The sequence below is a fragment of the Astatotilapia calliptera genome, chromosome 6 (genome assembly GCF_900246225.1).
Source record: "Astatotilapia calliptera chromosome 6, fAstCal1.2, whole genome shotgun sequence".
NCBI lineage: Eukaryota > Metazoa > Chordata > Actinopteri > Cichliformes > Cichlidae > Astatotilapia > Astatotilapia calliptera.
Genome location: NC_039307.1, coordinates 9,001,521 through 9,026,549, shown reverse-complemented (window position 1 = coordinate 9,026,549; position 25,029 = coordinate 9,001,521). Strand labels below are relative to the sequence as shown.

At 40.0% G+C, this 25,029-nt stretch overlaps 2 protein-coding genes across 11 annotated transcripts; both read right to left on the bottom strand.

The window, feature by feature from the left end:
- Positions 1-66: 66 nt before the first annotated feature.
- On the bottom strand, positions 67-4,507 carry mettl26 (methyltransferase like 26). Its single transcript, XM_026170076.1, has 6 exons — positions 4,151-4,507; positions 3,583-3,745; positions 2,327-2,386; positions 2,154-2,221; positions 441-519; positions 67-335 (listed from the first exon to the last, which is right to left on the bottom strand). The coding sequence occupies exons 1-6, from the start codon at positions 4,342-4,344 to the stop codon at positions 279-281; spliced, it is 621 nt and encodes a 206-aa protein (XP_026025861.1). The 5' UTR covers positions 4,345-4,507; the 3' UTR covers positions 67-278.
- Positions 4,508-4,570: 63 nt separating this feature from the next.
- LOC113023734 (girdin-like) lies at positions 4,571-24,726 on the bottom strand. Of its 10 annotated transcripts, none has more exons than XM_026170062.1 (29): positions 23,993-24,726; positions 23,821-23,912; positions 22,481-22,586; positions 20,103-20,172; positions 19,736-19,794; positions 19,567-19,650; positions 19,275-19,415; positions 18,935-19,113; positions 17,974-18,055; positions 17,109-17,267; positions 16,794-16,940; positions 16,503-16,578; positions 14,318-14,965; positions 14,019-14,224; positions 13,728-13,922; positions 12,927-13,057; positions 12,679-12,820; positions 12,429-12,602; positions 11,981-12,142; positions 11,564-11,841; positions 11,264-11,407; positions 10,965-11,151; positions 10,626-10,771; positions 10,346-10,438; positions 8,290-8,501; positions 7,549-7,629; positions 6,748-6,984; positions 6,502-6,567; positions 4,571-6,255 (listed from the first exon to the last, which is right to left on the bottom strand). In XM_026170062.1, exons 1-29 carry the CDS (start codon positions 24,053-24,055, stop codon positions 5,171-5,173), a joined length of 5,445 nt encoding a protein of 1,814 aa, XP_026025847.1. In that variant the 5' UTR covers positions 24,056-24,726; the 3' UTR covers positions 4,571-5,170. The 10 variants fall into 10 exon arrangements, with proteins under 10 accessions (XP_026025847.1, XP_026025845.1, XP_026025846.1 ...); XM_026170060.1 differs by having other exon boundaries at positions 16,503-16,647; positions 23,993-24,725; XM_026170061.1 differs by having other exon boundaries at positions 12,679-12,817; positions 16,503-16,647; positions 23,993-24,725.
- Between the last annotated feature and the right edge of the window lie 303 nt (positions 24,727-25,029).

The following is a 25,029-nucleotide window of genomic DNA, read 5'->3' as shown; positions in this document are numbered from 1 at the left end:
TTTCACACTTACAAAACAAAAAAAAGAATAGGCCATTGTCTTAAAGAATATATAGCACAAAGGCAATGTGTTTGTGAGATTTATTAATTTAACTCATGTGCAATACATAAGAATATAGGTTATAGGTTTGAGCACAACAGTTTACATTAACTTAGTTAATCTAATACCAGCATGTGTTAAAATGTGGAGAAAACATGATCCGTTTACGGCTCTTGAAAATTTGGCAATGTATCTGAGCTCCAAGTTAAGGCATTTTGACCATCCTGCATCAGGATGCTTCACACCAAACTTTCCTTCCTGAAAAGAAGACATTTGTTGTTTGCTGGCATGTCCACCTGAAAAAAAAATGGCATCAGTAAATCAGTATACTACAAAACTGTTCTCATATTTTGCATGCTGACTTAAGATATGCTGGTTGCTTAAATGGGTTCATTACTTACTATTCTCTCCAGGTACAAACCATTGCTTTGTGCCAGAGAATTGAGGAGCGAGATATCCCTGAGTCCCCATTCTGGGTTTCTGCAAAATTAAACAACATTTTTTAAAATCCCCTGGTCACTTTTGCTTATCTTTATTATGTAATTACAAAAACAATCAAAATTTTTTCTTTGCATGTATTTTGTGAGTTTGGCTTCACAAATTATACAAGTTTATTAATTCTACTGTGTGCTTAAGGAAAAACATTTTCAAAAGACTATGATGATCTTAGTTGATTTTAAATATACTGTGTAAAGCCTTCTATGAGCAAACTGACACAATAATTCAGGCCGTCAAACCGACTCCTTCTCAAGACACTTTGCTCACACAGAAACAATAGACTATCCATGTGTTATTTAGGGCTGCCGCCAAATTTTCACTGTCATCTTCACTATGACAGTAAACCCCCAAAGAATTCCCTTTACTGATATTACGCTATATAACACAGTGTTTCTTCCTGTGTAATAAGTGTTAAATCCTGATTGCTTATGCTTAAAAGGTAGAAAAAATCTATTCTTCTTATTCATAAATCAGTTACAAGTTAATGGTTGTAACAAAAGCAAATTCTGAAAAGAATACCGGTAATATATATTTTCTCTACTTTTGAGTCCTAAGCAATCTGGATATACCCCTTACTACCAAGAAACAAGAATCCTATTTTTCTGTTGCAGCATGTTACTGGCTCACTACACTATTTTAAACAGAACAGCAGTGCTGTCAGCAGTGTATTTTGTCTCTATCTGGCAAATGAATTACATTCAAAATAAGAGTGTGGGAGGGTGGACAAATTCTGATCCACATCTCTACAAAAGCTGTGCAAATGGAAGAGTTATTCATATTAATAACATGACATCTAACATTTGATTTTTAAATATCACAAATATCAATACTAGTAAGTACAATAAGGGTTCACAATTCACAAATGCAGGTCACACGCACACACATATATATGTATTGTCATTAGACAAGCTTCATATTAAACAGTTTTATATTAAGTGTTGTTTTTGTTGTTTTGATGAAAGAACCTGAAGAACCCATAGAAATCGTCAAATGTTGCGTTTCTTCCCTGGACATCGTCTGCCACACTTTTACTTTACTGTGTTGTCCTCAGTAGATGAAAAACATACTTAAGTGGGTTGAGATTAAGTGAAGGCCTAGCCCACTGAAAAAAAAATCTAACGTCTAACGCAGTATGATCTAATTCATTAACCATTTCCACTGTCAAGTGCTGTCCAATCAGTTTTGTATCGCTTGGATGAATCTGAGACGAGTAGAGCCCTGTACGCTTCAGAATTCATCTGCTACTTGTATCAGCAGTCAGACCATCAACAAACACTTATTTCTGAACATTTAGCTGCATCTCCTTTTACTCTCATCCTCTCTCGTCCACCATTCTTTTGACTGTCAATTATCACACCCTATCTCAGATGCTGTGATGAAAGCAGTGTATTTAAGCAAGAGTGACAGAGTCGCAAATGATGCATGAATTCTGAGCCTTTACTCCTGTTGACCTATAATATCACTGCTCAGGTTTACTTTTCACAGCAGGCTAAAAACCGTGGGCCAACAGGAAATGTTCTGGTAGTTCTGACAGGCAATCCACGACCGAAGCCTCCTCGTAAGATGACTGGCTTAAACAAAACTGTAAAAGAGCCAGAAAATACAGATGCCATTACCTCTGCCGTAGGCTGTAGTCAAAGTCCACATTGCTTTGAGGGACGATCTGACCATTCACTGCATACGGCTGAGAAAAGCAATAAAACATGTCACTATTACACGTTAAGTTTAGACTTGATAATGGCTTGTGATCTATGTCATGTTTTGTGACACCAAACGTTTTGCTACTCACCCCATAAGTCAGTAGAAGGCCCTGAGATTTCAACATTACTCCAGCCCCTCTGAATAAACCCTAAGAGAAGATAACATCTTAAGAACCACATCGCAGGCAGGAGGACATTTTGTTTTTGGTTTCTGTTTTATTGAAATAAGTGAGGCAGATATTGTGCAGAAGCAGGTTTAAAGTGATTATCTGAAGAGTTGTGGTGCAAGCATACTTCAGTTGGTATTATTTACACTTATGGCACCATAAATATCAGGGCCAATGAGTACAATGTCAAGCCAAACGAGGTGAATTTTATAGTAGAAATAGCAAATTATTGATCTAAAACAATCACAAAATGAAGCAAAACAGTTTTGCTGCTACAGCTTTAATCATAACTGAACCTCACTTCATAGTAGCCAGTTACAGCTAACGTCAATGTGTTGTGCGGCTGGTATGTATGAGATTGAGAGCCTTCTACATTTAGGTTACTATTACACCACTCGTGGTCACAGGGGTCTCTTTTCAACAAAGGTTACAAAGAGGCAGTTTAAGCAAATATGAAAAATGTCTTGACTATGTTAGCAATTTAGGCTTCTCCTTTCAGGAATTGTGCTGAGTTTCTTTAGTAGAAATGTGTTTATATATGCATTTGAAAAGGACAAAATACATCGATATTACTACTACTACTAATAATAAAGGAATCAACCACATTTTAACTTATGATCCTTTTGTAGGTCCATAGGATTAAATTATAAATCCATATGACCACAGCAGGTCCCTAAGGTCATGTCATCAGGACCTGTTGGATGTGCATCATACAAGGCTGAGAACTAAAGGAAGCAGAGCTTTTGTAACGGTGACTCTGGAACTCTCCCTCTGAGCCTGAGATCTGTGGACTCAGGGATCTCTATTAAAAACAGCTAAAAACTCATAGTTTTTAACTTGATTTTGAGTAACTGTTTGTTTTAATGTTTTAGCATTTTTTGTTATTTTGTTATTTTGAAAGGTGCTTTCTTATAAACCCAGAGACAACAGTTCACTTAAGTGGTGAACAGGCTGAAAAATCATCAAAATCCCAGACCCCTATTTTTTTAATTAAGAGAAATAATAAAATATTCAAGTTGAATATCAGTGGAAAACGAGATGGCATTATCAAACGTTTCTTTGTTTTGTTTTTTTCTCTTCATAAGTCATATCACTCCATTTTCCCCTTAGTCCTCCATGCCTATAGTAGTGGCTCCATGCCACACAGTTTGAGAGAACCACTGAATCAGCAGTCCTACCTCTGTACAAGCCAAAGGAGAAATATGGATCATGTTGATGTTGAGCACCAGGTCGAGGCTCTCTGGCTGGATTCCTCCCCAGTATTGATAGGGCAGAGAAGCATCCAGGTGGATGGCAGGCTTCACATTGTTCAGCCGGTAGCGGGCTCTATATGCTTCTATACTAATGGAAACAAAAGACATTATGGGAACCCTCCAGGCCATCATTCTGGAGCAGGTAGAGTGGTATTAGAAAGACGAAGCATAAAACTTTCCATCAGATAAGAACTGCTGTGAAAACACAATTAATTAATTAATTATAATTTCCTGCATTAGATCAGATCAGAGAAACTTTATTGACCCGAGGAGAAATATGAGTTCTCATTCAACATACAACAAAACAATCGTATATAAAAAGTACGATTATAAACACAGATATAAATAGATGAATAAAAAACAGATATAAATATAAGAGATAAATATTAACACTAACGTTTCTTGGATATTAACAGCTAATATAGGTGCACAGATGTCCCAGTATATTATCTGTATTTCATAGTTTATACGCATGCACACATCTCTTGTTTACCTGACTATAGACTGGCGATCATACTCAGATGGCTGCCAGGTTATATTCGGCAGGGCCTGAGCAAAGTGTGTGACATGCTGCCCAGTACCGGAGGAGATCTCCAGAGCCAGCAGGGGTCTCCCGGTGTGCACACTATCCCGGAGTACCGCCAGGATGGGCTCCTTGTTCCTTTCCGCGGCGGCGGCGCTCAGCATCGTGCCAAACCCCGGGTATAACAGTCGACTTATACGGCGTAGTTTATGAAACCACTCCAGCAGGTCGGCGTAACGTTACAGCAGACTGAGTCACTCAATTCACCACCCCCGAATGTTTTGCTTTTCGACCGAAAATGGTCTAGTTCCGCATGTCCTCACGTGACTGATCTCCCATCCAATAAGAACACGGGGCGGGCCCAGGTTACAAAAGAATGACGAGCAAAAATTTTTCACATTTTGCACAGGTTTCTTTATTTAAGGGAAAATAGCGTTCACGTAGTAGAAGATATACACACGTCTTACATATGAGCAACACTTCCCACCTCAGATTCAAATACAAAATAAAAGAGACTCTAAAAGCAGTGCATAATAAGTTATAACTCGTGTATGAGGAACAGAACATAAATAGAAGTTACAAAAATGAATACAATATTTTTGGCAAACACGAATATATTTACAAGTATGGCTAAGGTCTGAATGACACGCATAAATCTAATTAATTAGAGGTTAAACAGGAGATCTATCTACGTATCACTGAATGAAATTAAACATCATTTGTGCAAAACAATAACCAACGTGTAAATAATACTGTAACACTTTTGATCTGCTGCTCAGGTTGATTACTAAAGCAATGTAAAAAAAATATCAGAATGTCTTTTTATTGAACACACTTTTATAGGAGTTATGTACTTAGGTAGCCAGTGTAATACAGTGCAAACATACTGATTGCTTAAAATCCTTGTGTGCTGTGATGAATAATTGCTTCATAGCCACCTGCTTTATTTGAGTGACTAATTGTACAGTGATGTGACAGTGACGGCTGCTTTCATGCAACTGTGAGCTGCTCGTCTTTCCCTTCCAGCCCAGCTGCATGCTCTGGATTTTGACTCTGCTCATCTGCCATATTAAGAACTGTTTGCGGTGTGTTTTCGACAGATTTTGAGATTTCTCGTGAACAGGTTTGATCCAGAGGTGAATTTTGACAGAGGACGGTTCGGTTGGTGTCAAGCCCATCTAGACTAGTTGTGGTGGTAACCACAGAATCACCAAAGATTGTATTGGAAAAGACAGATTTGAAAGTGAATGAGGAGTCAAAAAGTGGCTCCTGCACAGCTGCTGGGTCTCTTGGAGGTTTGACAGGAGGAATGGGCGCAGGCTCACTGTTCTTAATCTCTGGCTCTGGTTGTTGATTCGGGCTTGCTGCTTCTTCCTTAATATTGCTCTCTGAATACTCTGAAACCTGGACAGGGACCAGGTCAGTCTTGACTATCACCTTGTAGTCACTGCTGACACTGGATCGTCGGGACGAGCCCTCTGCTGTTGAAATGACACTGCTTGCGCGAGGGAGACTTTTGGGAGACCACGGCCCTTTAAGTCGCCCTTCTTTTCCCATCGGGGAAGAGAAGCAGTTGAGGCAGCCAGACATTGAGGATGACTTGCCCTGAACATACAACACTGTGATTGGTGAACAAGCAGAGGCTTTGGTAGTTTCAACTTTGCTTGTGCTCAGTTTAGGATTCATCCCATTGAGTCCTGGATTGATTTTGCCTGTACCTCCTGAATCTGATGCGCGCCTTGTCATCTTCCCCCTTGACCCTCTTCGAATACTTTTTGTGCCCCTTCTAAGCCAGAAGTCCTGAGGCAGAACAGGATCTCTCTGTTTTGGTTCACATTGGATATCTGAAATCTTACTGTTAGCAGTGGGCATGGTAGAGGCTTTCTCTTTGTGCTGCTGCTTTGTGTGCAGGGGGGTTGAGGCATCACTGGGTGGTTGATAGGAGGAGGAGGAAGAACGACGTGACGGAGGGTGCTGGACAGGGCTGCTTCCATTTGACCACGGCTCATTCTCCAGGCTCAGGTTGAACTCAACACTGCTCTCACTTTGGGCCCTGCTCTCAGCGCAATTCAGCCCTGAAAAGAGATTACAATGTTTTTTCAGAGCTAAAATTTATATGAAAATCATTTTAAAAAACATCTCTCTGCTCTTTCACCTTGATATGCTAAATGACCAATAGGGAGCAGCAGTTAACAGTTGCTGGCACTAAGGATCAACATAGAGATTAATATGAAACAAGGTCATGATTGCGATTTGATGGATTTAGTCTTAATTCCTGCATGTTTGTTGAATCCTCTAAATGAGTATCCCAAAGGTTTTACCGTGATTTTGCAGCTCATCATTGTCCTCAAGTCCAGATGGCAAATTGCTGTCATTTGAATGCTTATCTGTGGGGCAAAGAATAAAACAATTATTGTGTGAATGACACTTTTCTATGCTTAGGCAAGAACAGCGCGTGACAGTGTTTTAATTTAATTACTCTGCACTTTATTTTACTATATAATCAATTAAAATTAACAAAAGAAAAAACAAAAACAAAACAAACACTAGTTAATGGATGCCTCTACCTGTCAACTCAGAAACATCTGGAACAATGTCAGTGGTGGTGCTGTCGAGATGGACAGATGGCAGAGTGGTGGTATGAGGAAGGGGGAGGATGGACGAGATGGAGTCGGTAAATGATGAGGTCAGTGGGTCTTTCCTGCTTTCCTCCACATCAGCTTCTGACTCTTCCAGCTGTACTGAGCTGTCAGGCAAGCAGTTTACCTCTAATGGGGGTGAGGGACAGACTAAGCTGCTCAGGGCTTCATTGTTGGATGAAAGAATGGAAGAAGTGGGATGTGGATGACGTAAAGGAACAGAAAGATGAAATGGCTGTGAAGATTATGAGGGTTTTTTTTTCCAGTAGTGTGGTCACTATATAAACAGATGTAAAGGATGGAGCTTTTACATTATAATCTCAATCTGTTTCGCTTTCACTGCAGCCTGGGATTACAAAGCTACTGCCACAAAAGTCTCTTCCTGCAATGCAGCATTTCTTTGACCTCTGTGGTTCTAATAAAATACCCCACACTGTTCCAAATATAGCCACTCTGTTAGAAAATAAGTCCTGCAGCAGCCTGTATCTGCAAGAACATGCAATATCATAACAAATAACTTTAAATTAGGCTGGTGAAATGAGTTTGCCAATGATGTCCACACTGCTAACACATTACCCAGTTATTTTAGAACTTGGGGACAATGACAAATCAGATATGAGTTAGTGGTATGCTAGCATTAAAAAAGCATAAAGCACAAAGCTGTTGGAATTACTGAAGTAAGTAAAAAGGGCAAGATGAAGCCAGACAACGGACCACAGTCTTTCTTACATATGGAACGCCGAAACAGGGACTTGACTTTGTCTCTGTCCTTCAGCCGGTTCCTCATACGGGGAAACATTTTCAGAGTGGCTTTTTAAGAGTGACCACATGGGAGACACGCAGAACAGTTAGAAGGGAGGGTGTGGATGCCAGCAGAGAGTAAGGGGAAAGAAAGAGAGGGGAGAAGTAGGAAGGGCAAAGACAAGGGGAAAAGAGAGCCGAGGGTGTTGGGAGGAGTGAATAAAAATATAAAGACAAGAGAAAGACAAAGGGGAGAAATACTGAGGATTCCTCAAGAAACTTGACACACCTCATACACTGGAAAGAATGATGCTTTGAACATGAAACACACACAACATACTCTGATTTTTAATACACTAAGTATGCTTCTGTAAGTTTTCTTTCTGAGTTACTGATAACTAGTTTGTTCACACACTGCCATTGGTATATGTATAGTTACCAAAATGCACATATAAATGATGTGGAAACAGGTTTAGTTTAAAATACACATATTTATTTAAGCTTTCGCACCTTGATGGAAAATCTTAAGGCAGAAAATGGCTTTTTTGTCAAATTCTGGGAAGATGAGCGTCCTTCACACGTAGATGTACATGGACCTGATTTGTCCGTCACTTCACTCATGCATCTCTGTACAGTGGCTGTGAATTGGATCTTACATGAACGCACCTGTATGATCTGCATGTTTCAGCTCTGATGATGATCTTTTGAATTTGAGAAGGAAATACTCACTGCTGTTACGTTGGGGTGAGATGACATCACATGCTGATGTGGAGGCTGAGCCTCCAGAGCCATTTGAGCTGATGAAAGAACTGTTGTCGTGACAGGAGAGCTGAGGCTCAGGAACGCCTGAGTGTGTGGGTGTGGGTGGGCGTTCAGGCCCATGCTCGCGGCTATTGGATTTCATCAGCTTCTTCAGCTTCAAAGTAATCCAGTTCCCACGTCTGTGGAAGAGCAGATAATTCAAGGGAAATCAAATAAATAATATAACACAGAGGATGGTCTGCACAGAAAATGCACTGGGCATCGATGTGGTTAAGCATCACCACTTACCCATCGAATTAAGCTTGAAATTCTTGTGATCAGATTAAACAATCAATACTTGAAGTTCATTCAGGAATATCTTAAAGATGTAAAAATGGTAAATGGTAAATGGCCTGTATTTATATAGCGCTTTACTAGTCCCTAAGGACCCCAAAGCGCTTTACATATCCAGTCATCCACCCATTCACACACTGGTGTGATATATCCCAACAGAGACCTTCACTCTCAGTGTGCAGGCTTACTTCTAGTTCCAATTAGGGCTGCTCGATTATGGCAAAAATGATAATCACGATTATTTTCACTGAAATTGAGATCACGATTATTTGACGATATTTATTTAACCCTTTAAGACCTACCATAGAACCAAGTCCACCAGAGCTTATATATATATATTTTTTTACATGTTGTAGTGCCATTTGTGGGAGCATTTCAAGTTGCTATACATCAATACAACTGTTATAGCCCATATTTGAATAATATGTATGCATTAAGTCCATAGTAATTACATAAATTGCAAAAAAGTGCAATAAACTACAAAAAAATTGAAAATCGCTTTTGTTTTGTTTACATATATTTCTACTTGGAGAAATTTAAGAGGTTTATCCCTCAAAACTTTAAATACAATAAAGTTGCAAAAAAATAGTTTCCCACCACAGGAAATTTATTTTGAGTGTCTTCATAGTTTTATTTTGGAGATACAGCAATTTTTATATACTGCAGGAAAAACGAAAAACAATCCTATGATGCAAATTTGCAAAGAAAACAGCAGGTGCATCATTTCACTGTGGGAAGTGTTACGAACAGCTGATCGGATCGGCAAAGCGTGTTTCTGGAATATTATATTTTTGTTCCTGCAAGCGCTTTTTATGCAATTTTTGCAAAGCTATATGTGGAACGAAACCGTGACCGAGGACAAGCTGATGGCATAAGATGTAAGTACAACTCCTCCGGTTTCATATGCAAAACAAATTATTGCGCTATAGCTTACACGGTTCAGGTTCTACAGGGATTTAAAAATAGTTACGCAAAACGGAGCATGCTGCTCTGACTGGCTTTAAAGGGTTAACAATGACTTTAAAAAAATAATATAAAATAGTGTGCAACACCACTGAAGTTTTTTTTTTTTTTTTAAACTCTCTTTTCAACCAACAGCAGTCACTCTCCAAATAACTTCTGCTTAGCTTTCTGAGCTTCCCTCGGGTCCTCTTAATCAGCGGTCTCCACCCTTTTTTGCGCCACGGACCGGTTTATGCCCGACAATATTTTCACAGACGGCCTTTAAGGTGTCGCGGATAAATGAGGGAGGGGCTAATAATCGGCTCAGTCATTTTTAATGATCGTTGAAAGCCCAGATCGTAATCGTGATTAAAATTCGATTAATTGAGCAGCCCTAGTTCCAATGGTTTCCAAAAGTTGAACAGGAGGCAGAGCCTTCAGGTATGAGGATCCTCTAATTAGTATAAGTATAAGGCTTAGTGACTCACGTGAGCCTGAAGCTAGCCTGAGTTATGCAGCTATAGGTTCAGGCTGCTGAGGGTCTTGCCATGATGCACTGAACATTTCACTTTTCTTTATCCTTATGCATTCACATGCCAGAAATATGACTACATACAAATGAATCATGTTCCATGCTATGAAATTGCCTTAATTGATCAAATAACTGTCCCTATGAACTGGAATTTATGTAAAAAGTTATAAAACTTGTTTCATCAACATAAACATGAAAATAAAGGTGTCCCCTTACCTGCGAGGAGGCGAGGGCTCATAAAACTTATATTGGTCCATTATCTTTTCCTCCAGCTTCTCTTTCTGCCTCCTCAAATGATTAAGCTTGTCACTGAAAAGAGAGAGATTATAGGTTAATCATCAATAGAATTTAGGTCTCACTAAAGGGGCATTTTTGATATCCTAATTAGCGAAATGTTTTGTTGTCTGCAGGTACCAAACATTGTTAAGTCCATTAGCAAAATACTATAGCATGAAGATTTGATCATGGTAAACTTACTATTGTCCTGTGCACTTACATATACTGGCGTTCTTCAACATGAAAGAGATCTTTGCTCTCCATAGTCTGCTCCAGCAAAGTCCGGTTCTGTAGCATCAGGGTCTCAATCTGGGCGAGCAGGTGGCGGTTCTCTTCCTCGAGGTTGCCCTTCAACTGGCTCAGCAGCTAAGCGTCAGATGAACATGCATGCTTATAAATAAACATCTATCAAAAGTCGCACTGATATGCAATTGTGAAAATAGGGTTGATAGGTTTCAGCCCCTTTGGAATTCTGAATTGGTTAAGCATTTGAAAAAAATGGTTGAAAGTTGTTATTTTAATGCAACCGTCAGATTATTCACAGGATTTGAAAGCATACCTCACACTGGTTTGTGAGTTTTGTGCACGTGATGTCGAGCTGCTGATAGTCCTTTTTGAGCTTCGAAAAGTCTGCCTCTAGCCACGTGTGCTCCAGCTTGGCCTCATTCAGCTGGCTCTTGAGCTGCTTGTGATCTGATGTCAGCGCTTCGTTATCGTTAAGAAGCTGGCGGTATGTCTGGTTCAGCCTTAAAAAATTATGTATCATGAGAAAAATTTCCTTTGTTGATATATCCACATATATATACATGCTTTGGAGTTTGTGTGTGTGTGTAGGTTTGTGTGCATGCACGTTCTCACCAGTCTTTCTCATCACGGAGTCTGCAGCACTCAGCAGCCGTTGTCCTGTGCTGTTCTTTCTCCAAAGCCATCCTCATCTGCTCCTCCTTGAGGGCTTTCTCCAGGTCTTCTAATTTGCTACGTTGCTGCAACAGGCTGTTGTATCTAAATAACAATCCAAACATGAATATGAAGTTCATGTTTGGGTTTAGGTTAACTGGCAATGCTCAGATTAAAGATATGAATGATCCTTAAGACAAGTGGTTTAAATGAACTTGTATGCAAACTTTTACCATCGTCCACAGCTCTCTTGTGACCTACCTGTCTTGAAGAGTGCGATGCTCCAGTTCCAGTGTGCGGTGGGCATTTTTCAGACAGCCGTGTTTGCCCATCAGGGCCTCATACTCCATGGCTTGTCGCTCATGCAGGACTGCCAGGCGTTCATGATCTCGTAACAGCTGCTCTTGAGCACCACGCAGCTCTTCACGTTCATGTATAGCACTGTCCCGTTCACTTTCTGCCTTAGACTGCTGCTGCTGCAGCTGAGTGTTTTGGGCCATAAGGGAGGCGCTCTGTGAATTCAGTGTTGACTTTTCCACCTGGAGAAAAACACCAAGGAATTAATGTAACATAAATAGTTTATGTATGCTGTTTACAAGAGCAGAAGCTTACCAGAGGATATTACAGAAGCTTTTATGTGAATTCTGTTACAGAGACTAGTGTGTATTGTAATGACACCTGCAGGGTTGCATTGTGTGTCTGCAATGCTGTGTTGTTCTCCTGCAGTGAGGCAGCCTGCCGCTGCAGGGCAAGGACCTGAGCCTGCTGGCTGTCAGACTGACTTTCCAGCTGTTTTAGCTGGGCTTGTAAAGCCTGGCGTTCTGCCTCCAGTGTCGCATTCTGCATAAGAGAGCAGGAAGATATTATGACAAACTGTAGCGTGGTATTAGCTTTAGCATAATTTGTGTGCCATTATCAAAAATAGGGAATCTCTGTGTACAGGAACCCATGATATAATTTTATATTGTACAGCTTTATGTGTTCTATGTTCCTCTTTATGTGTTTACAGAAATGTAAATGGACTGCTACTTATTTAGACACTTTTCTATTTTAACTGAGCACTCAAAGCACTTTTTACTACGAGTCTCATTCACCCAATCTCTCTCACACACACAATGTCACTTACATTTCTCTCGACTTCAATGAGGCGATCTTTTAGCTTTAGCAGTTCTTTGGTAGCTTCCTGACTTTCACGTAGCCATTCACTCATGGCCTTGCCAGTTTCTCTTGGAGGTGTGGAACTTGATGTTGTCCTCTCTTCCTCCTGCCTCTGTTGCAGGGCTTCATAGCTCAGCTTCACCTGTGTGATGGAAGACAGTCGTTCAAGTGGATCCAGAGAAACTAACAGGTCTGGGAAGCTTAACTTTATTCCTTACACTCTTTAGTTCCTGGCGCAGCTGCTGATTCAGAGAGGAGGATTCCTGCAGACGGGCCTCCAAAGAAGCCAACTTGTCGTCTTTTATCTGCAGAGACTTTTTCAGAGATGTCTCCAGCTCAGACTCGAGCATTTTGAACCTGCTGTGTATAGAAAATTATTTTGCATTATAAAACTTTGCATTTGTTATAACATTCTCTTAAATAGTTACGTGATGGGAACAGAAAGCTCCAAAGAGTATGCACAGACCTGTTATCTGGTCTCTCTTGTTCAGCCTGATGTGCACTCTCCTGGTTCAGGACCTTCATTTCCAGCTCATGGGAAAGCCTCTCTAGTTCATTGTCTCTTTGCTGGGTTCTCAGCTTCTCGCTAACTAGCTCCTAAAGATAGACAATACATTTCAAATAAAACAAACAGGTTTCCATAATAGCAGTATTGCTTAATCAGAATCAAAATCAGAATACTTTATTAATCCCTAAGGAAATTATGTAAGGGACAGCAATGTCATTTAGTTGGCCTGAAGTAGTTATATGAAGACTGCCACTAAAGGTTAAGGTGCTTAACACATTTATTAGACCACCACTCATAAAAAATAAAGAAAATATGAATATTTTAGAAATCTGTCAAAAGCTTGTGTAAAACTAAAAATTATATTGTTATTTATTAGGTAAATAACAAAATGAATTCATGTTTATACCTAAATTTGAGCCAGCAAAGTAGACAATTTTTACTGCAAGTAAACAATTAAAATTTGGGATCTTAATCAAAACATAATGATATTCTTTACTATTTTTTCAGTATTTTTAGTAAAACTGTAAATTTGAAAATTCATGAATAACAACAATATTTTTATTTTAGTGTTAAAAATGTAATGTTGATATAAAAAGCTTGTGCTTCTGGTGTATTAATGATTACAGAAACACAAAATAAAATCATTTTAGTAATTACCAGTACGGTTAGGCCAGCTTTGGCATAAACCTTAGATTGGGTGACAGTCTAATAAATGTATTAAACGCTGTCGGTCATGTTATGCATCCAGTCAGTCCTCACTTCTCTGAGGGTTGCCAGGGTTCTCTGGTCGATAGCAGCCTGCTTGGTCAGTTCTCTGTTGTCTCTCTCCAGGCCTTTCACCCTCTCAGCAGTTTCCCTTAATCCGTCCACTTCCTTTACAAGAAAACGCATCTCCCTTTCCAAGCTAGCCATACAGACATTACTGCTGTCTAATTTGGCTTCTTGGATTTCAGCCTGAAATACAGGAAAGTAGAACAGTCGATAAGGTTTCCAAACATTATCTAACGCTAGAAAACTGATATCTTTTTTTTTTTTTTTTAAATTGTCCACCTGTTGCCGGAGTCGTCGATTCTCTTTCTCTAGCTGCCTCTTGTCTCTCTCCAGGGCAGTTGTTTCATGCTCCAGGGTCTGCTTCTCTGTTTCTAACTGCTCCAGGCGTCGTGCAGAGATGCGAAGTTCCTCTAAAGAGGCCTGCAGGCTCTGATTCTCTGCTTCCAGCTCCTCAACCTCTGCCTCTAGACGCTGAACCTTTCGGTCTTGAACATGGAGAATGATAGAAGAAATAAATTAATCTGAAAATGTTTTGCTATATAAGTACAAAAACACTACTTATTTTCTATGGGACCTACCAGTGTTGTCAAGTGAAGTTTGTAGATGCTGATTTATTGTGTCCAGGGCCCTGCATTTGGCCTCTAGCCGCTGTGTGTGCTTGCTGGCATAGGAGGAGCGTGTTGGCAGACCTGTGAAGATGCTTTCATGGCGGGGACTGCTGTTCTTTGAGCCAGGCGAGTGATCATGTGACCTCACAAAATAATGGCGCCTATTGTGATTGTTTTCTAAGACTTCCAAATCAGACATCCTTTCTTTGAAATGGTCTCCACTATCTCCATCCTCTAGCTGTCCTTTCTCCTGGATATTACGCTCTGGATTAGCTGTGAGATGGTTCACACTCTGGACTCGCTCCAACTCCTCGGTGTCTAGCTGCTGATGGCAGCTTAAATCCCCATTTAGCATCGACTCTGTTACAATACTGAGGGAGACTCCATTAGAGTGATTTTTAGCATTCGAGCAGGAGGTCTGCAACACAGAGGACTCGTCTGTTGATGAGGTACAGTTGTTACTACACATCGCCAGGTGGCTATGTTTGGTTTGTGTGATGTTATTAACAGAAGCTCTGAGCTCCTCTATAATCTTCAGGAGATGTTTGTTCTCTTTCTCCAGTTTCAGCAATCGACTGCAGGCCCTCTCACTGACCTCCTCACTCAGGGTCTGCTGGCCTTTTGACAAACACACAAACACACAGTTAGTTTGCAAGACGCTTGAGAGAAACAAGTGAAAATAGCTCACTTTTCTAGGAATGTTATTAACTGGTCACTTTCACATTCTGCAATGCTGCTATTTGCAAAAATATCATTAAAAATAAGTTTGGTATCAGTAGAAGCGCCACTCATATGTACAGACATGCCTCTGATTCACTTTTTGTAACAGAGATTCATTTAACAAAGACAATAAAAGTCACATCTTAAGCCTGATTGTTGAGTATTTCAAGTAAATAACTTATTTAAGAGATGGCACAATAATGCATGCACACCTTTACATAACTTATCCTTATCTACTCTCACTGGAAAGTACACTATATTGCCAAAAGTAGTCACGCATATGAACTTGAATGACACAGCATTCTTAACTCGCAGAGTTTAATATGATGTCGTCCCATCCTTTCCTGAAATAGCAGCTTCACATTTTTCTGGGAAGCCTTTCCACCAGGTTTAGGCGTGTGCTTATGGAACATTTTGACCATTCATCCAGAGGTTGGACATGATGTTGGACGAGAATGCCTGGCTTGTAGTCTCAGGACTCTGTGCAGGCCAGTCAAGGTCTTTCAGGCCAAACCTGCTGATCCATTTCTTTTAGGACTTTGTGCACTGCACATCTGAATGCACTGGGCTATCTTCAAACTATTCCTATACATTAGGAGCATTAAATTGTCCAAAATGTCTTCATTCTTTTCACTGGAACTAAGGGGTCTGTCAGGGGCTGGGTCTGTAGCCTGACATTTTGAGGTTGTTTTTGTATTATTGGTGCCTTATGTTATATTGGAAATATGTTAAGTTCTTGTGTTGCTATTATTAGTTAGGACAGGGGTGGGCAACTCCAGGCCTCGAGGGCCGGTGTCCCTGCAGGTTTTAGATGTGTCCTTGAACCAACACAGCTGATTTAAATGGCTAAATTAGCTCCTCAACATGTCCTGAAGTTCTCCAGAGGCCTGGTAACAAACTAATCATGTGATTCAGGTGTGTTGACCCAGGGTGAGAGGTTAGCCACACCGGCTATGCAGCCGTGACAGGGCCGAGCCCAACTGAAAATCAATCCCATGCCATAATCCATCCTCCACCAAACGTTACACTTGGGATAATATAGTCATAAAATTATTATTCTCCTGGAAAACTATAAAACCTAGATTTATCCATTGGATTGGCAGATGGGGAAGTGTGATGCATCACTCCAGAGTCCAGTGGCGGCGTGCTTTACACCGCTGTGTCCCATTGCTTTGCGTTGCACTCTGTGATGTAAGGCTTGGATACAGCTCTTCAACCATGGAAACCCATTCCATGAAGTTATCTACACACAGTTCTTTAGCTAATCTGGAGACCACGTGAAGTTTGGAGGTCTGTAGTGACTGACTCTGCAGAAAGTTGGTCACCTCTGCACACTACCTGAATTCAGTGATTTGGATGGGTAAGTGAATACTTTTGGCAATATATTGTAGATTAGCCTAAGCTCTCATTATTCCTTCTTTACACCCACTCTTACCCTGGGAGCTTTCTGTGGTCTTGGAGAGTTGCTCTAACTCCCAGCCTAGGTGCTGGGACTCCTCCATACTCCTCCTCTGTGCCAAACACAAAGCCAAGTTGTCCGTTTGCAATTCCTCAATGCGCCTCCGATCTGCCTCCCTCTCCTTAAGTGAAAACCCAAACTATAAGCGGTGGTATAAGAGCGCTACCTGTCCAGCTGGTGAACAAGCTAGATGAACATTAAAGATGAAATCTAACCTTCCAGATATTTTAAATGATATTTCTGGTAAACTCTGTGGAGATGTCTGACCTGTTCCATGTCATGGACCTGGGCCTTCAACAGCAGATTGTGTTTCTCCAGCTGGTGGATTTTATCTGAGCGTGCCCTCCAGCCTTCCAGTTGATCTTCCAAAACCTCTTTAGTCTCCTGGAGTACCCTATTATCCTCCTTTAGCTCCTGAAACATGAAAAAATATTTAAATTCACCTTAAATACTAAACCACACTGAATCCCACCCAATCATCATATTTCTCTTTATTTGAATCTTTCACTACACTAGTTAATTAAAAGTCTATTGTATGTTTGTAATGTATGTATGTTCTACATGTATTTATTCTGCCTCAACCTCCACTTTGGCTTTGTAGAACTCCATCTTGTGCAGTTGCTCCCTGTAGCGTCCCACTTCACTCTCCAGCTTGTCCGCCTTGATGGCTCGCTCTCTCAGGGCATCCAGTTCATCACGGTAAGTGCGGGCTGCGCGTGCATCCAGAAGCAACTGGGAATTCTGGTAAAGTTAAGAGAAAAGAATGTTTTATAACAAAAAAGTCTTAAGCTTGATACAGCTTTTTATAGTCAGAAATTTCCGCCATAAACTCTAAAGTTCATCATCAAACATCAGTTCAACATCAAATAGCTAAAACAGCAGAGAACACTGACTTAGTTTAGTTGGAAACACGAATGGAAGATTTGTGTGTTTTTTGTTATGGTAAGACGTGAACATCCAATCTGTTGTCATGTGATAACTTTATCAGGGAAAGCCAAGGCACATATAAGTAAGTAAAATGTTATTAATAAAGAACCTTTAGAGACAAAGATCATGATTAAGTGTTTCACAACAATATAAAATTTAAGGTGATATAATAACTTTTTCCATTCCACTAGACAAAAATGGCTGTAAGAAATTAAATACTGCTTTTATTTTCACTAAATATTTAATTGTTATAAATATATGAACCATGTTAACTAGTGTGACCATCTAAGCCACAAATGCAAATTGAGATTTCCCGAGCAGACAAATCCACAGGGGCTTTAGCTGTACATCTGAGTCAGTGTTCAGAGGTTTAAGTTAGTAGTTATTAAGCACGGAGCTGCAGCAAAGTACAGCGTTCAATAATCTGCATAAGCTGCAGAGAGGTCAGGAGGTTACTGTTTGTCACCATTAGCTGTGATTTTTTTTTTTTTTTTTTTCAACGTGTTCTTTGACTTCAGACCTCCTGCTGGATTCTCTTCAGCTCAGCCTCCATGTTCTCCAACTCATGTCTGCAGTCCAGCATTTGTTCACTCTTCTCCTCTCTGGTGTCATGTGTGGATCACAGAGAGACATAAAGTTGGGAGGTTAGCATGCGCTACATTTTAAACACGAATTGAAAATGTTTAAATAATAAGTAAGCATAACAGAAATATAAGCAATTCTGACAAAATGGATCAAACATTAGCTGTTAAGCTTCATTTCTTTCCTTCCCACATGCTGATGACAAAAAAAGTGTGTTAATTTTCTTATATAAAAAAGAATAGTCTAAGGCCATTCAAAAAAATCAGAGCATGGCTTTATGTGACATTGTGTTTCTGAACAGTATGTGAGCTGATGGGATGGACAGCAATGATGGAACTGAGATCTTGATTGGATCAGCTTTAGCGTGCGTGTGTTCGTGTGTGCAGTATCTGCAGATATGCAGAGCAAATATGGGTCAGTGGTAGTGCATAGGCATTGAACCTGCCAAGCAGGCAGTAATGTGGGCCAAACTCTGCAGGGCATCTCTTATCCTGTACTATCTCTCTCTCTCTCTGCCTCCTATTTATTCCCTACTGGCAGTTACACAGAGGAAACCCATTTACCAATCAGCACCGTTAGGAGGAACTCTACAATGCTTAACCTAATAATCTTTTAATGTGGGAGAAAAGCAAACGCTTTACTCTGCAAACATTTTGGTGACATGAAGGGGACAAAAGATGAAATAAATCTGGGCAGAAAAGTTCTACAAAAATTCCAACTTACTACAACCTCTTTTGTATTAGTTTGCCTTTTTTTTAACGTTGATCCAATCTATGTAGTAACTTTCATATGAAAATGTTCTGATCTCCAGTTAGTGTAAAATATATCTTAACTTTTTAAGCTAATTTTAGTCAACAAACATAGAAAACAATTATTTTTCCCACCTATCACATACTTACAGTTCTTGTCTAAGTCGTCTGATCTTTGCCTTAGAGTCAGCCAGTTCGACTGCAAGGTGTTGCTGGGTCCCCACCTGCTGCTGCTGAATTGTAGGAGAGTAGCTGGCAGACTGTGGGCTGGAGGGGCTACTGAGCAAACTTACCACACCCTCTTTCTCCTGCATTAGCTCTGCTATAGTCTGCAAATAGGAAGCAGGATTAATACTACAGGTTGAACATTAGTGATGAGTGTACAGTATCTGAGCTCAGTCTAAAATGAAAAGCATCTTAATAAAATAATATCCATTGTTCCTATAAAAATATGTAGCTAATACTGTTTGTAAATATGAAAATTAAGTACCTCCAGATGGGTATCCCTCTGATCCAGCAGGTGTCGGAGGTGTGTGGTCATGTTCCTTACTGCTGCCTCCATATCATCGGGGTGCAGCTCACTAGACTCCAACCACTGCAGATCCAGCACATTGTCTTGACTGTGAGTCAACTGTTAAACACGGGACATGACAATCAGCGTAGTTGAGGAAAGAATAATACAAAACACAGCAACTACACAAACAACTGCACAAAAACAAATGATTACCTGTAAAAAAAAAACGCTGTAGCATTCAAAGCATATGTCATATAAAGTCAAATACCTCCTGAATATGAGCAGCTATTGCTGCTTTTGTCTCAAAGTCAAGTGTCTGGATTCTCTCAATGTACTCCTCTTTCTTCTCACACTGTAAAAATGCAAAAATGCACAAATCTGACCCAGAAACGTAAAACATAAACACCATTTTAAAATATGAATCACTCAGTATTTACCTGAACTGCACATCCCAATAGTAATAGCAAAAGTTTCCTCATTTCATCCAGGCTTTGTTCTATGAGAGTAAAGAAATTGAATTATTGGAAAACAAACCCACTGGATCGAAGTAGGACTGCTGTCACGGATTTAAACTGAACACAGCGCTGGTTGGTGTATTTGGGTCATCACTTGCGGAAGCATTGCCATCAGAAGTTAGTGCGGCTATCAGACTGATAGCGGTGTGCAGTTGAATTAAAGGAGCTGAAAAGAGTCTGTTTCATTTTACAGACTCAAAGGTTTTCATTGTTAACTATTCAGAAATCGCTGACCACTGAAAATCAAGCGGTGCATATTGGGAATGTATAATCGTTTTAAAGAGCATACCACAGTAAGGAGTCCTGCCAAGCAGCAACACATTTGGCAAAGGAGTCATGATTAATTGTCTCAGATTATCCTACAAAAGAAGAGACAGAAAAGAGAAGAGAGATGGTTAGAGAAAAACCCCACATTTAGGCTAAAGTGAAACAAGGACAAAACACTTCTTGCATTCTAGCCAAAGTGTTTGAATAGATGGAGAAGTATGTATGTACAGCACATAGGACCTGCTCAAATACATGTATAGAAACACTGCCAACAAATGGTGAGTGCTCTGAATGGGTAAATGACAGAGCCAGTTTCCCTGGTGCCGTGGTGAAATTCTGTAAAACTGCTGCAGCCTTGTCCCTGCCTAAGTTTCCCATCATCCTTTCTTTTTGAACCTTATGCGAAAGCTCCTCTATAGAACTGCACTTGTTATTATTCTGTCTCTTTCATATTGAATCACTGCATCTCCTTAATGTAAGCTTTAGCTCCATTAGGTCAAAATCAAACAAAAATACACTAATTCAAACAGCTGCAGCTGCACTATTTGTTTAGCACAAATTATTAAATGACAGCAAGCTAGATGCTATACTCATGTTGTAATTGTAGACAGCGTCATACATACTAAACATGTTAGCCTTGTAACTTTGAACCATGTTCACACACTGACATTTAGCTGAAAGTTCCAGTTAAACCAGTGCAGCGGTCAAGTCTTTTAACTGATCTTAGAGAATGAAAATAACCAAAAATAGACTGCAACACTTCTAGATGCCCTAGATCTACAGTGCCTTACTAATAATAATTTTAATGCAAAAATAAACATGGCACGCTGCAGTTTATCTCAGACTGTCTCTGTTTCCATTCACTGGGGACAAACAACTTAAAATGTGTACAGTTAGGTCCTGAAGTCTTTGGATAGTGACACAGTTTGTGTAATATAGCTGTTTGTGTAACGTTACTGTATAGAGAAGTCGAGTGCAGAGTTTCAGCTTTAACTCGATGAGTTTAACGTAAGTATAGCATTAACTGAACTGCAGACGTTTTTATACATAGTTCCTCATTTTCAAAGTTTCAAAAGTAAGTGGACAAACTGACATAATTTTAAAGAAATAAGGATTGTTCTAACATTTGGATAAAAAAAATCATTTACAGCAAGTCTTAAGTCTAGAACCCATGAAGATCACGAAATGCTGTTTCCTCCGTTGAGATGCTCTACCAGACTTTTCCTCCTGCCTGCCTTCTGTTGGTTCTCTCCTCCGTCAGTTATGCCCTCAATAACTGAAAAGCCTGTTCTACTGAGGTGAGATAAGATAACTGATTTGGCCATTGAAGAATATCCCACTTCTCTGCCTTGATAAACTCTTGGTTTGCTTTTACAGTGTGTTTGGGTCACCATCTATTTATGCTGTGAATTGCTGTTCAATCAATTTTGCAGCATTTAGCTACATCAGAGTAGAGATCATAGCCCGGTATAGTTCAGAATGCACAGCCCGTTCTCACTCCCGAGGTGTAACATGTCGACGTTTTGTCACCTAGCGTAAAATGTTACGCTTTGGGAGTGAGAACGTGTTGGAATGCACCCTTTTTAAAGAATAATTTGTCCACTGTTAAAGTTTCTGACAGATTGATTCTAGTTTTTCAGTCTAAAGATTATCTTCACTTGCATGGACATGCCTTTGGACCTCATTACTGAGTTTGTCAATTGTTCTGTTACTTTTCAGCCTCTAAGATTAGTATAAAAATAGACGATCTGTATAAAATTGTGTATAATTCCTAAACAATTAATGCATTTTTTTGATTTCTTGAATTAAAGATGAAAGTCTGAACTTCATTGAATGTTGACTCTTTGATTTAAAATGCATTGTGTTGGTGTGCAGAGGTACTATTAACAACATAACTAGCAGACATACATGTATGTTTTCAAAAAGCAACTACAGTAGAAATACTGCTACTGTGGTTTCATTTGTGTGGATTATCCTTTCCTTAAGATAATCAATTCATTGTCCTGTTCTCAGTGAAATCGCTTCTCTGGTGATTCTGACTGATTTCAAGGGTTAAATTGTGCTTAATTACTCTGACACAGACAGAAAATCCAAGATTTTAACACCACTGGTGTCTGCCCATGAATTTTGCAACTTTATACGTCAGTCTAAAGCTCTGTCTGTGACTCTGACTGCAGCTTTACTCTGGCTCTGGCTGTGCTCTAATGCCGCTCCTGTGCCGATTACACAGATGTTCACATGACTGAAATTTAGGCCATGCATCTTAAGAAGAACTAGTTGATCTTCTAAGTCATCCAGTATGTTGAAGTTAAAGTAAACCCAGACTATATTATAATCTGATGTTAAGGGAGATTGAAAGCTTAGCTGCTGCTATATCTATAAAAAAAAATGGGAACTCACCAGGTAAAATGTCTTGATCTGCTGCACGAGAAAGTTCAGGTTCTGGATCCTCTGACTTGGATCCTTGCTCATTTTCTTTGCACCCTGAGATGAAGCTGAAGGATTTCTGAAAATGTAACATAAAAGTGTTTTACTTGACATTACTGCCATTTTCAAACCAACCAGCAAGCAGTCAAACATAATTAACATGTTTGGATAAGAAGAAGCTGCAACTGATAGAAATCTTGACTCGGAAACATTCACAAGATCCCTATTCATTCCCAACTTTAGCCTGTGTGACATCATTCCTTCCTGCCAACAAACTGGAGTTTTGTTTTGTTGTGTTTCTAAAGCTTGATGTTGTTATAGGTTGTTATGGAGGTAAGATTTCATTACTGAGAAAGTGAAACAGGTATATATATACGCTTAATATACGATGATAAAAAGAAGAAGGCAAAGCGTAAAAAGAGTCAGTCATAATTATTGAAACAGACACAAATATAATGCTGAGCTGCCGAGTCTCCCTCTGTGTGCTGTTTGTCCTGTTCTGTACTCTTTCCCCCTCCCATCTGTGTCCCAGTGGCACTAAACACCAGGCCCTAATCCCAAAGGGTCTTCCCAATCCAGGAGATTATCCCGCCTCTTCCCCTCCCTTCAGTGCAACTTTTTTTTTTCATGTAGAACTGGTTATTGTGACCCTGGGGAGATAATTGGGGTGAATGGATACTATAGATTTGCAATGGCTAAAGAGCATTATCCACAAGTGCACTCGATCATAGTTTTTTTCCTCTTTCTTTGGAGTGCTTCAGTTTTAGTTAGGAGTCATCTATCAATCTTTGAAGTGTCATTTAACTTGCACATGAAGGCTTAACACACTGGTTTGGTAGTGTTTGCTAAGGACGAGGGTAATTCCCTCAGAACATAAGGCAAAACTATCATAATCTCTTAAGTAGCATCTTGCCAGTATGGATGAGGTCTCTCATGTTTTGGTTAATCTCTTGCCTTCAGTCTGGTCTGTCTCAAGCCGTACATCTCTGGGTAACTTTTATGCTAATTCTAACATTTATGTCAGACACCCAAACCTGTCAGTAATGAGGAAGTCTGCAGCTGACTACAAAGATCCCCTTTATTACTGCAGAGTAACAAAGCTGGTACTGTTGATCCCTGGATAAGAATGTTAGCAGATGCTTCATACAGTATCAGTGGATGCTACACCATGAAGCAAGAGGATCAGAAATCAGCAAAAAAAAAAGATTCTTTATTGACCACAGTCAGCCAAAAATCTGAATTTATCTTGACACAACTTAGATTGAAAATCAGATAAATGAACAGGAGGCTCAAACTGGGATAAAATTACTTACATTTGGGTCATTATGTCGTTTAGAAAGACTCCATCCAGCAGTTCAGAAAAATCCAAGTGCATGCCCCCATCATTTGGCACGAATGTCCTCACCTAAACAGCAAAGAGAATATGGGATTTGAGGTCGATATCACAGTATCTGTGAGGAGACCAGAGCATTGTACATCACTTACCCAAGTGACAAGTGGGCTCAGCATGAACTGATCCAGACAGGGCAGAAAAACTCCACTCTCCATCGTTAGCTAGGCTTTGAGTGACTGGTCTCAATAGAACATCCAAGTTGATTTAATCAAGAAAAAAAATATGATAGCACGAAATACATCTTTTAAATGAAGTGATCCAATCGTCTATTCAGGTCGTCCCGTCCATCTTCTTTAGAGAAGAATTCCCTCTGACACTGCGCTTTGAATTGTCTTTGCTTTCTCTCACAAACTCGTAAAATCTCGCGGTTTAATTTTCGATAAGTGAACGTTTAAACATGTGCGGATTTTGTCCCGGAACAGCACACACGGACATCCATCCTCTCTGGTCCTCTGCTGCAAAGGCATCTGCTGTCAATCCTCCTCCTCCCCCCCCTCCTGCTCTCTGCTCGTCGCACTGAAAGAGTTGGCACTGCTGTATTAGGGATGTTTAAAGGAGCAAAGAAGTTTGAAAAAGTGGCATTTGAGCCAAATAGAAATATCACCTCCCTGATATAATTTAACTCTAAAAAAAAAAAATCCCCTTGGGTTCATATTCTGAAATTACTGCAGCAGAAACGCCGAAATAGCTTTGCCTTTAATCTGTTACCATGGTGATAGCGCCCCCACCCCTTCCTTTCAGCAGCAGTAGCCTCTTTTCCACCGGGCAGCAGAAGTAAGGCTGCTGCTGCTGATACATCCACTTCAGCTGTAGCCACTTAGCATTGCTCGTAGATGCTAAGTGGAGCTATTAAATCCCCCTACTCCCCCAAAAAGAAAATGCAGCCCACCGGTAATTTTATACAGAAATACACAGTCCAACCCAGAAAGCACAGCAATCACTAAAAGCGTTAATCTGAATTCAAAAGGTTGCTAGACTAATCTAGATACATATCAGAGACGTCGTTGAGGTTCTTACCTCTGAATACATCAGAATACATCCAAAATAAACTCACAGTACAAAACTTTGGCACGCAAAAGACCATAATGGTGTAACAGCACCACCTCGTGTTTAAGTTATACATTTTTTG

What these genes read in the sequence shown, in the direction of transcription:
- mettl26 (XM_026170076.1), bottom strand. Translation starts at nt 4,344, where the DNA reads ATGCTGAGCGCCGCCGCCGCGGAAAGGAACAAGGAGCCCATCCTGGCG. An exon ending in CTCCTTTGGCTTGTACAGAG is followed by an intron (nt 2,387 to 3,582) that starts GTAGGACTGCTG and finishes ATCTTCTCTTAG; the next exon opens with GGTTTATTCAGAGGGGCTGG. An exon ending in GACTACAGCCTACGGCAGAG is followed by an intron (nt 520 to 2,153) that starts GTAATGGCATCT and finishes TTAATTTTGCAG; the next exon opens with AAACCCAGAATGGGGACTCA.
- LOC113023734 (XM_026170060.1), bottom strand. Translation starts at nt 24,055, where the DNA reads ATGGAGAGTGGAGTTTTTCTGCCCTGTCTGGATCAGTTCATGCTGAGC. An exon ending in TGAAGAGAATCCAGCAGGAG is followed by an intron (nt 17,268 to 17,973) that starts GTCTGAAGTCAA and finishes TAACTTTACCAG; the next exon opens with AATTCCCAGTTGCTTCTGGA. An exon ending in TCTACAAAGCCAAAGTGGAG is followed by an intron (nt 16,941 to 17,108) that starts GTTGAGGCAGAA and finishes TTCATGTTTCAG; the next exon opens with GAGCTAAAGGAGGATAATAG.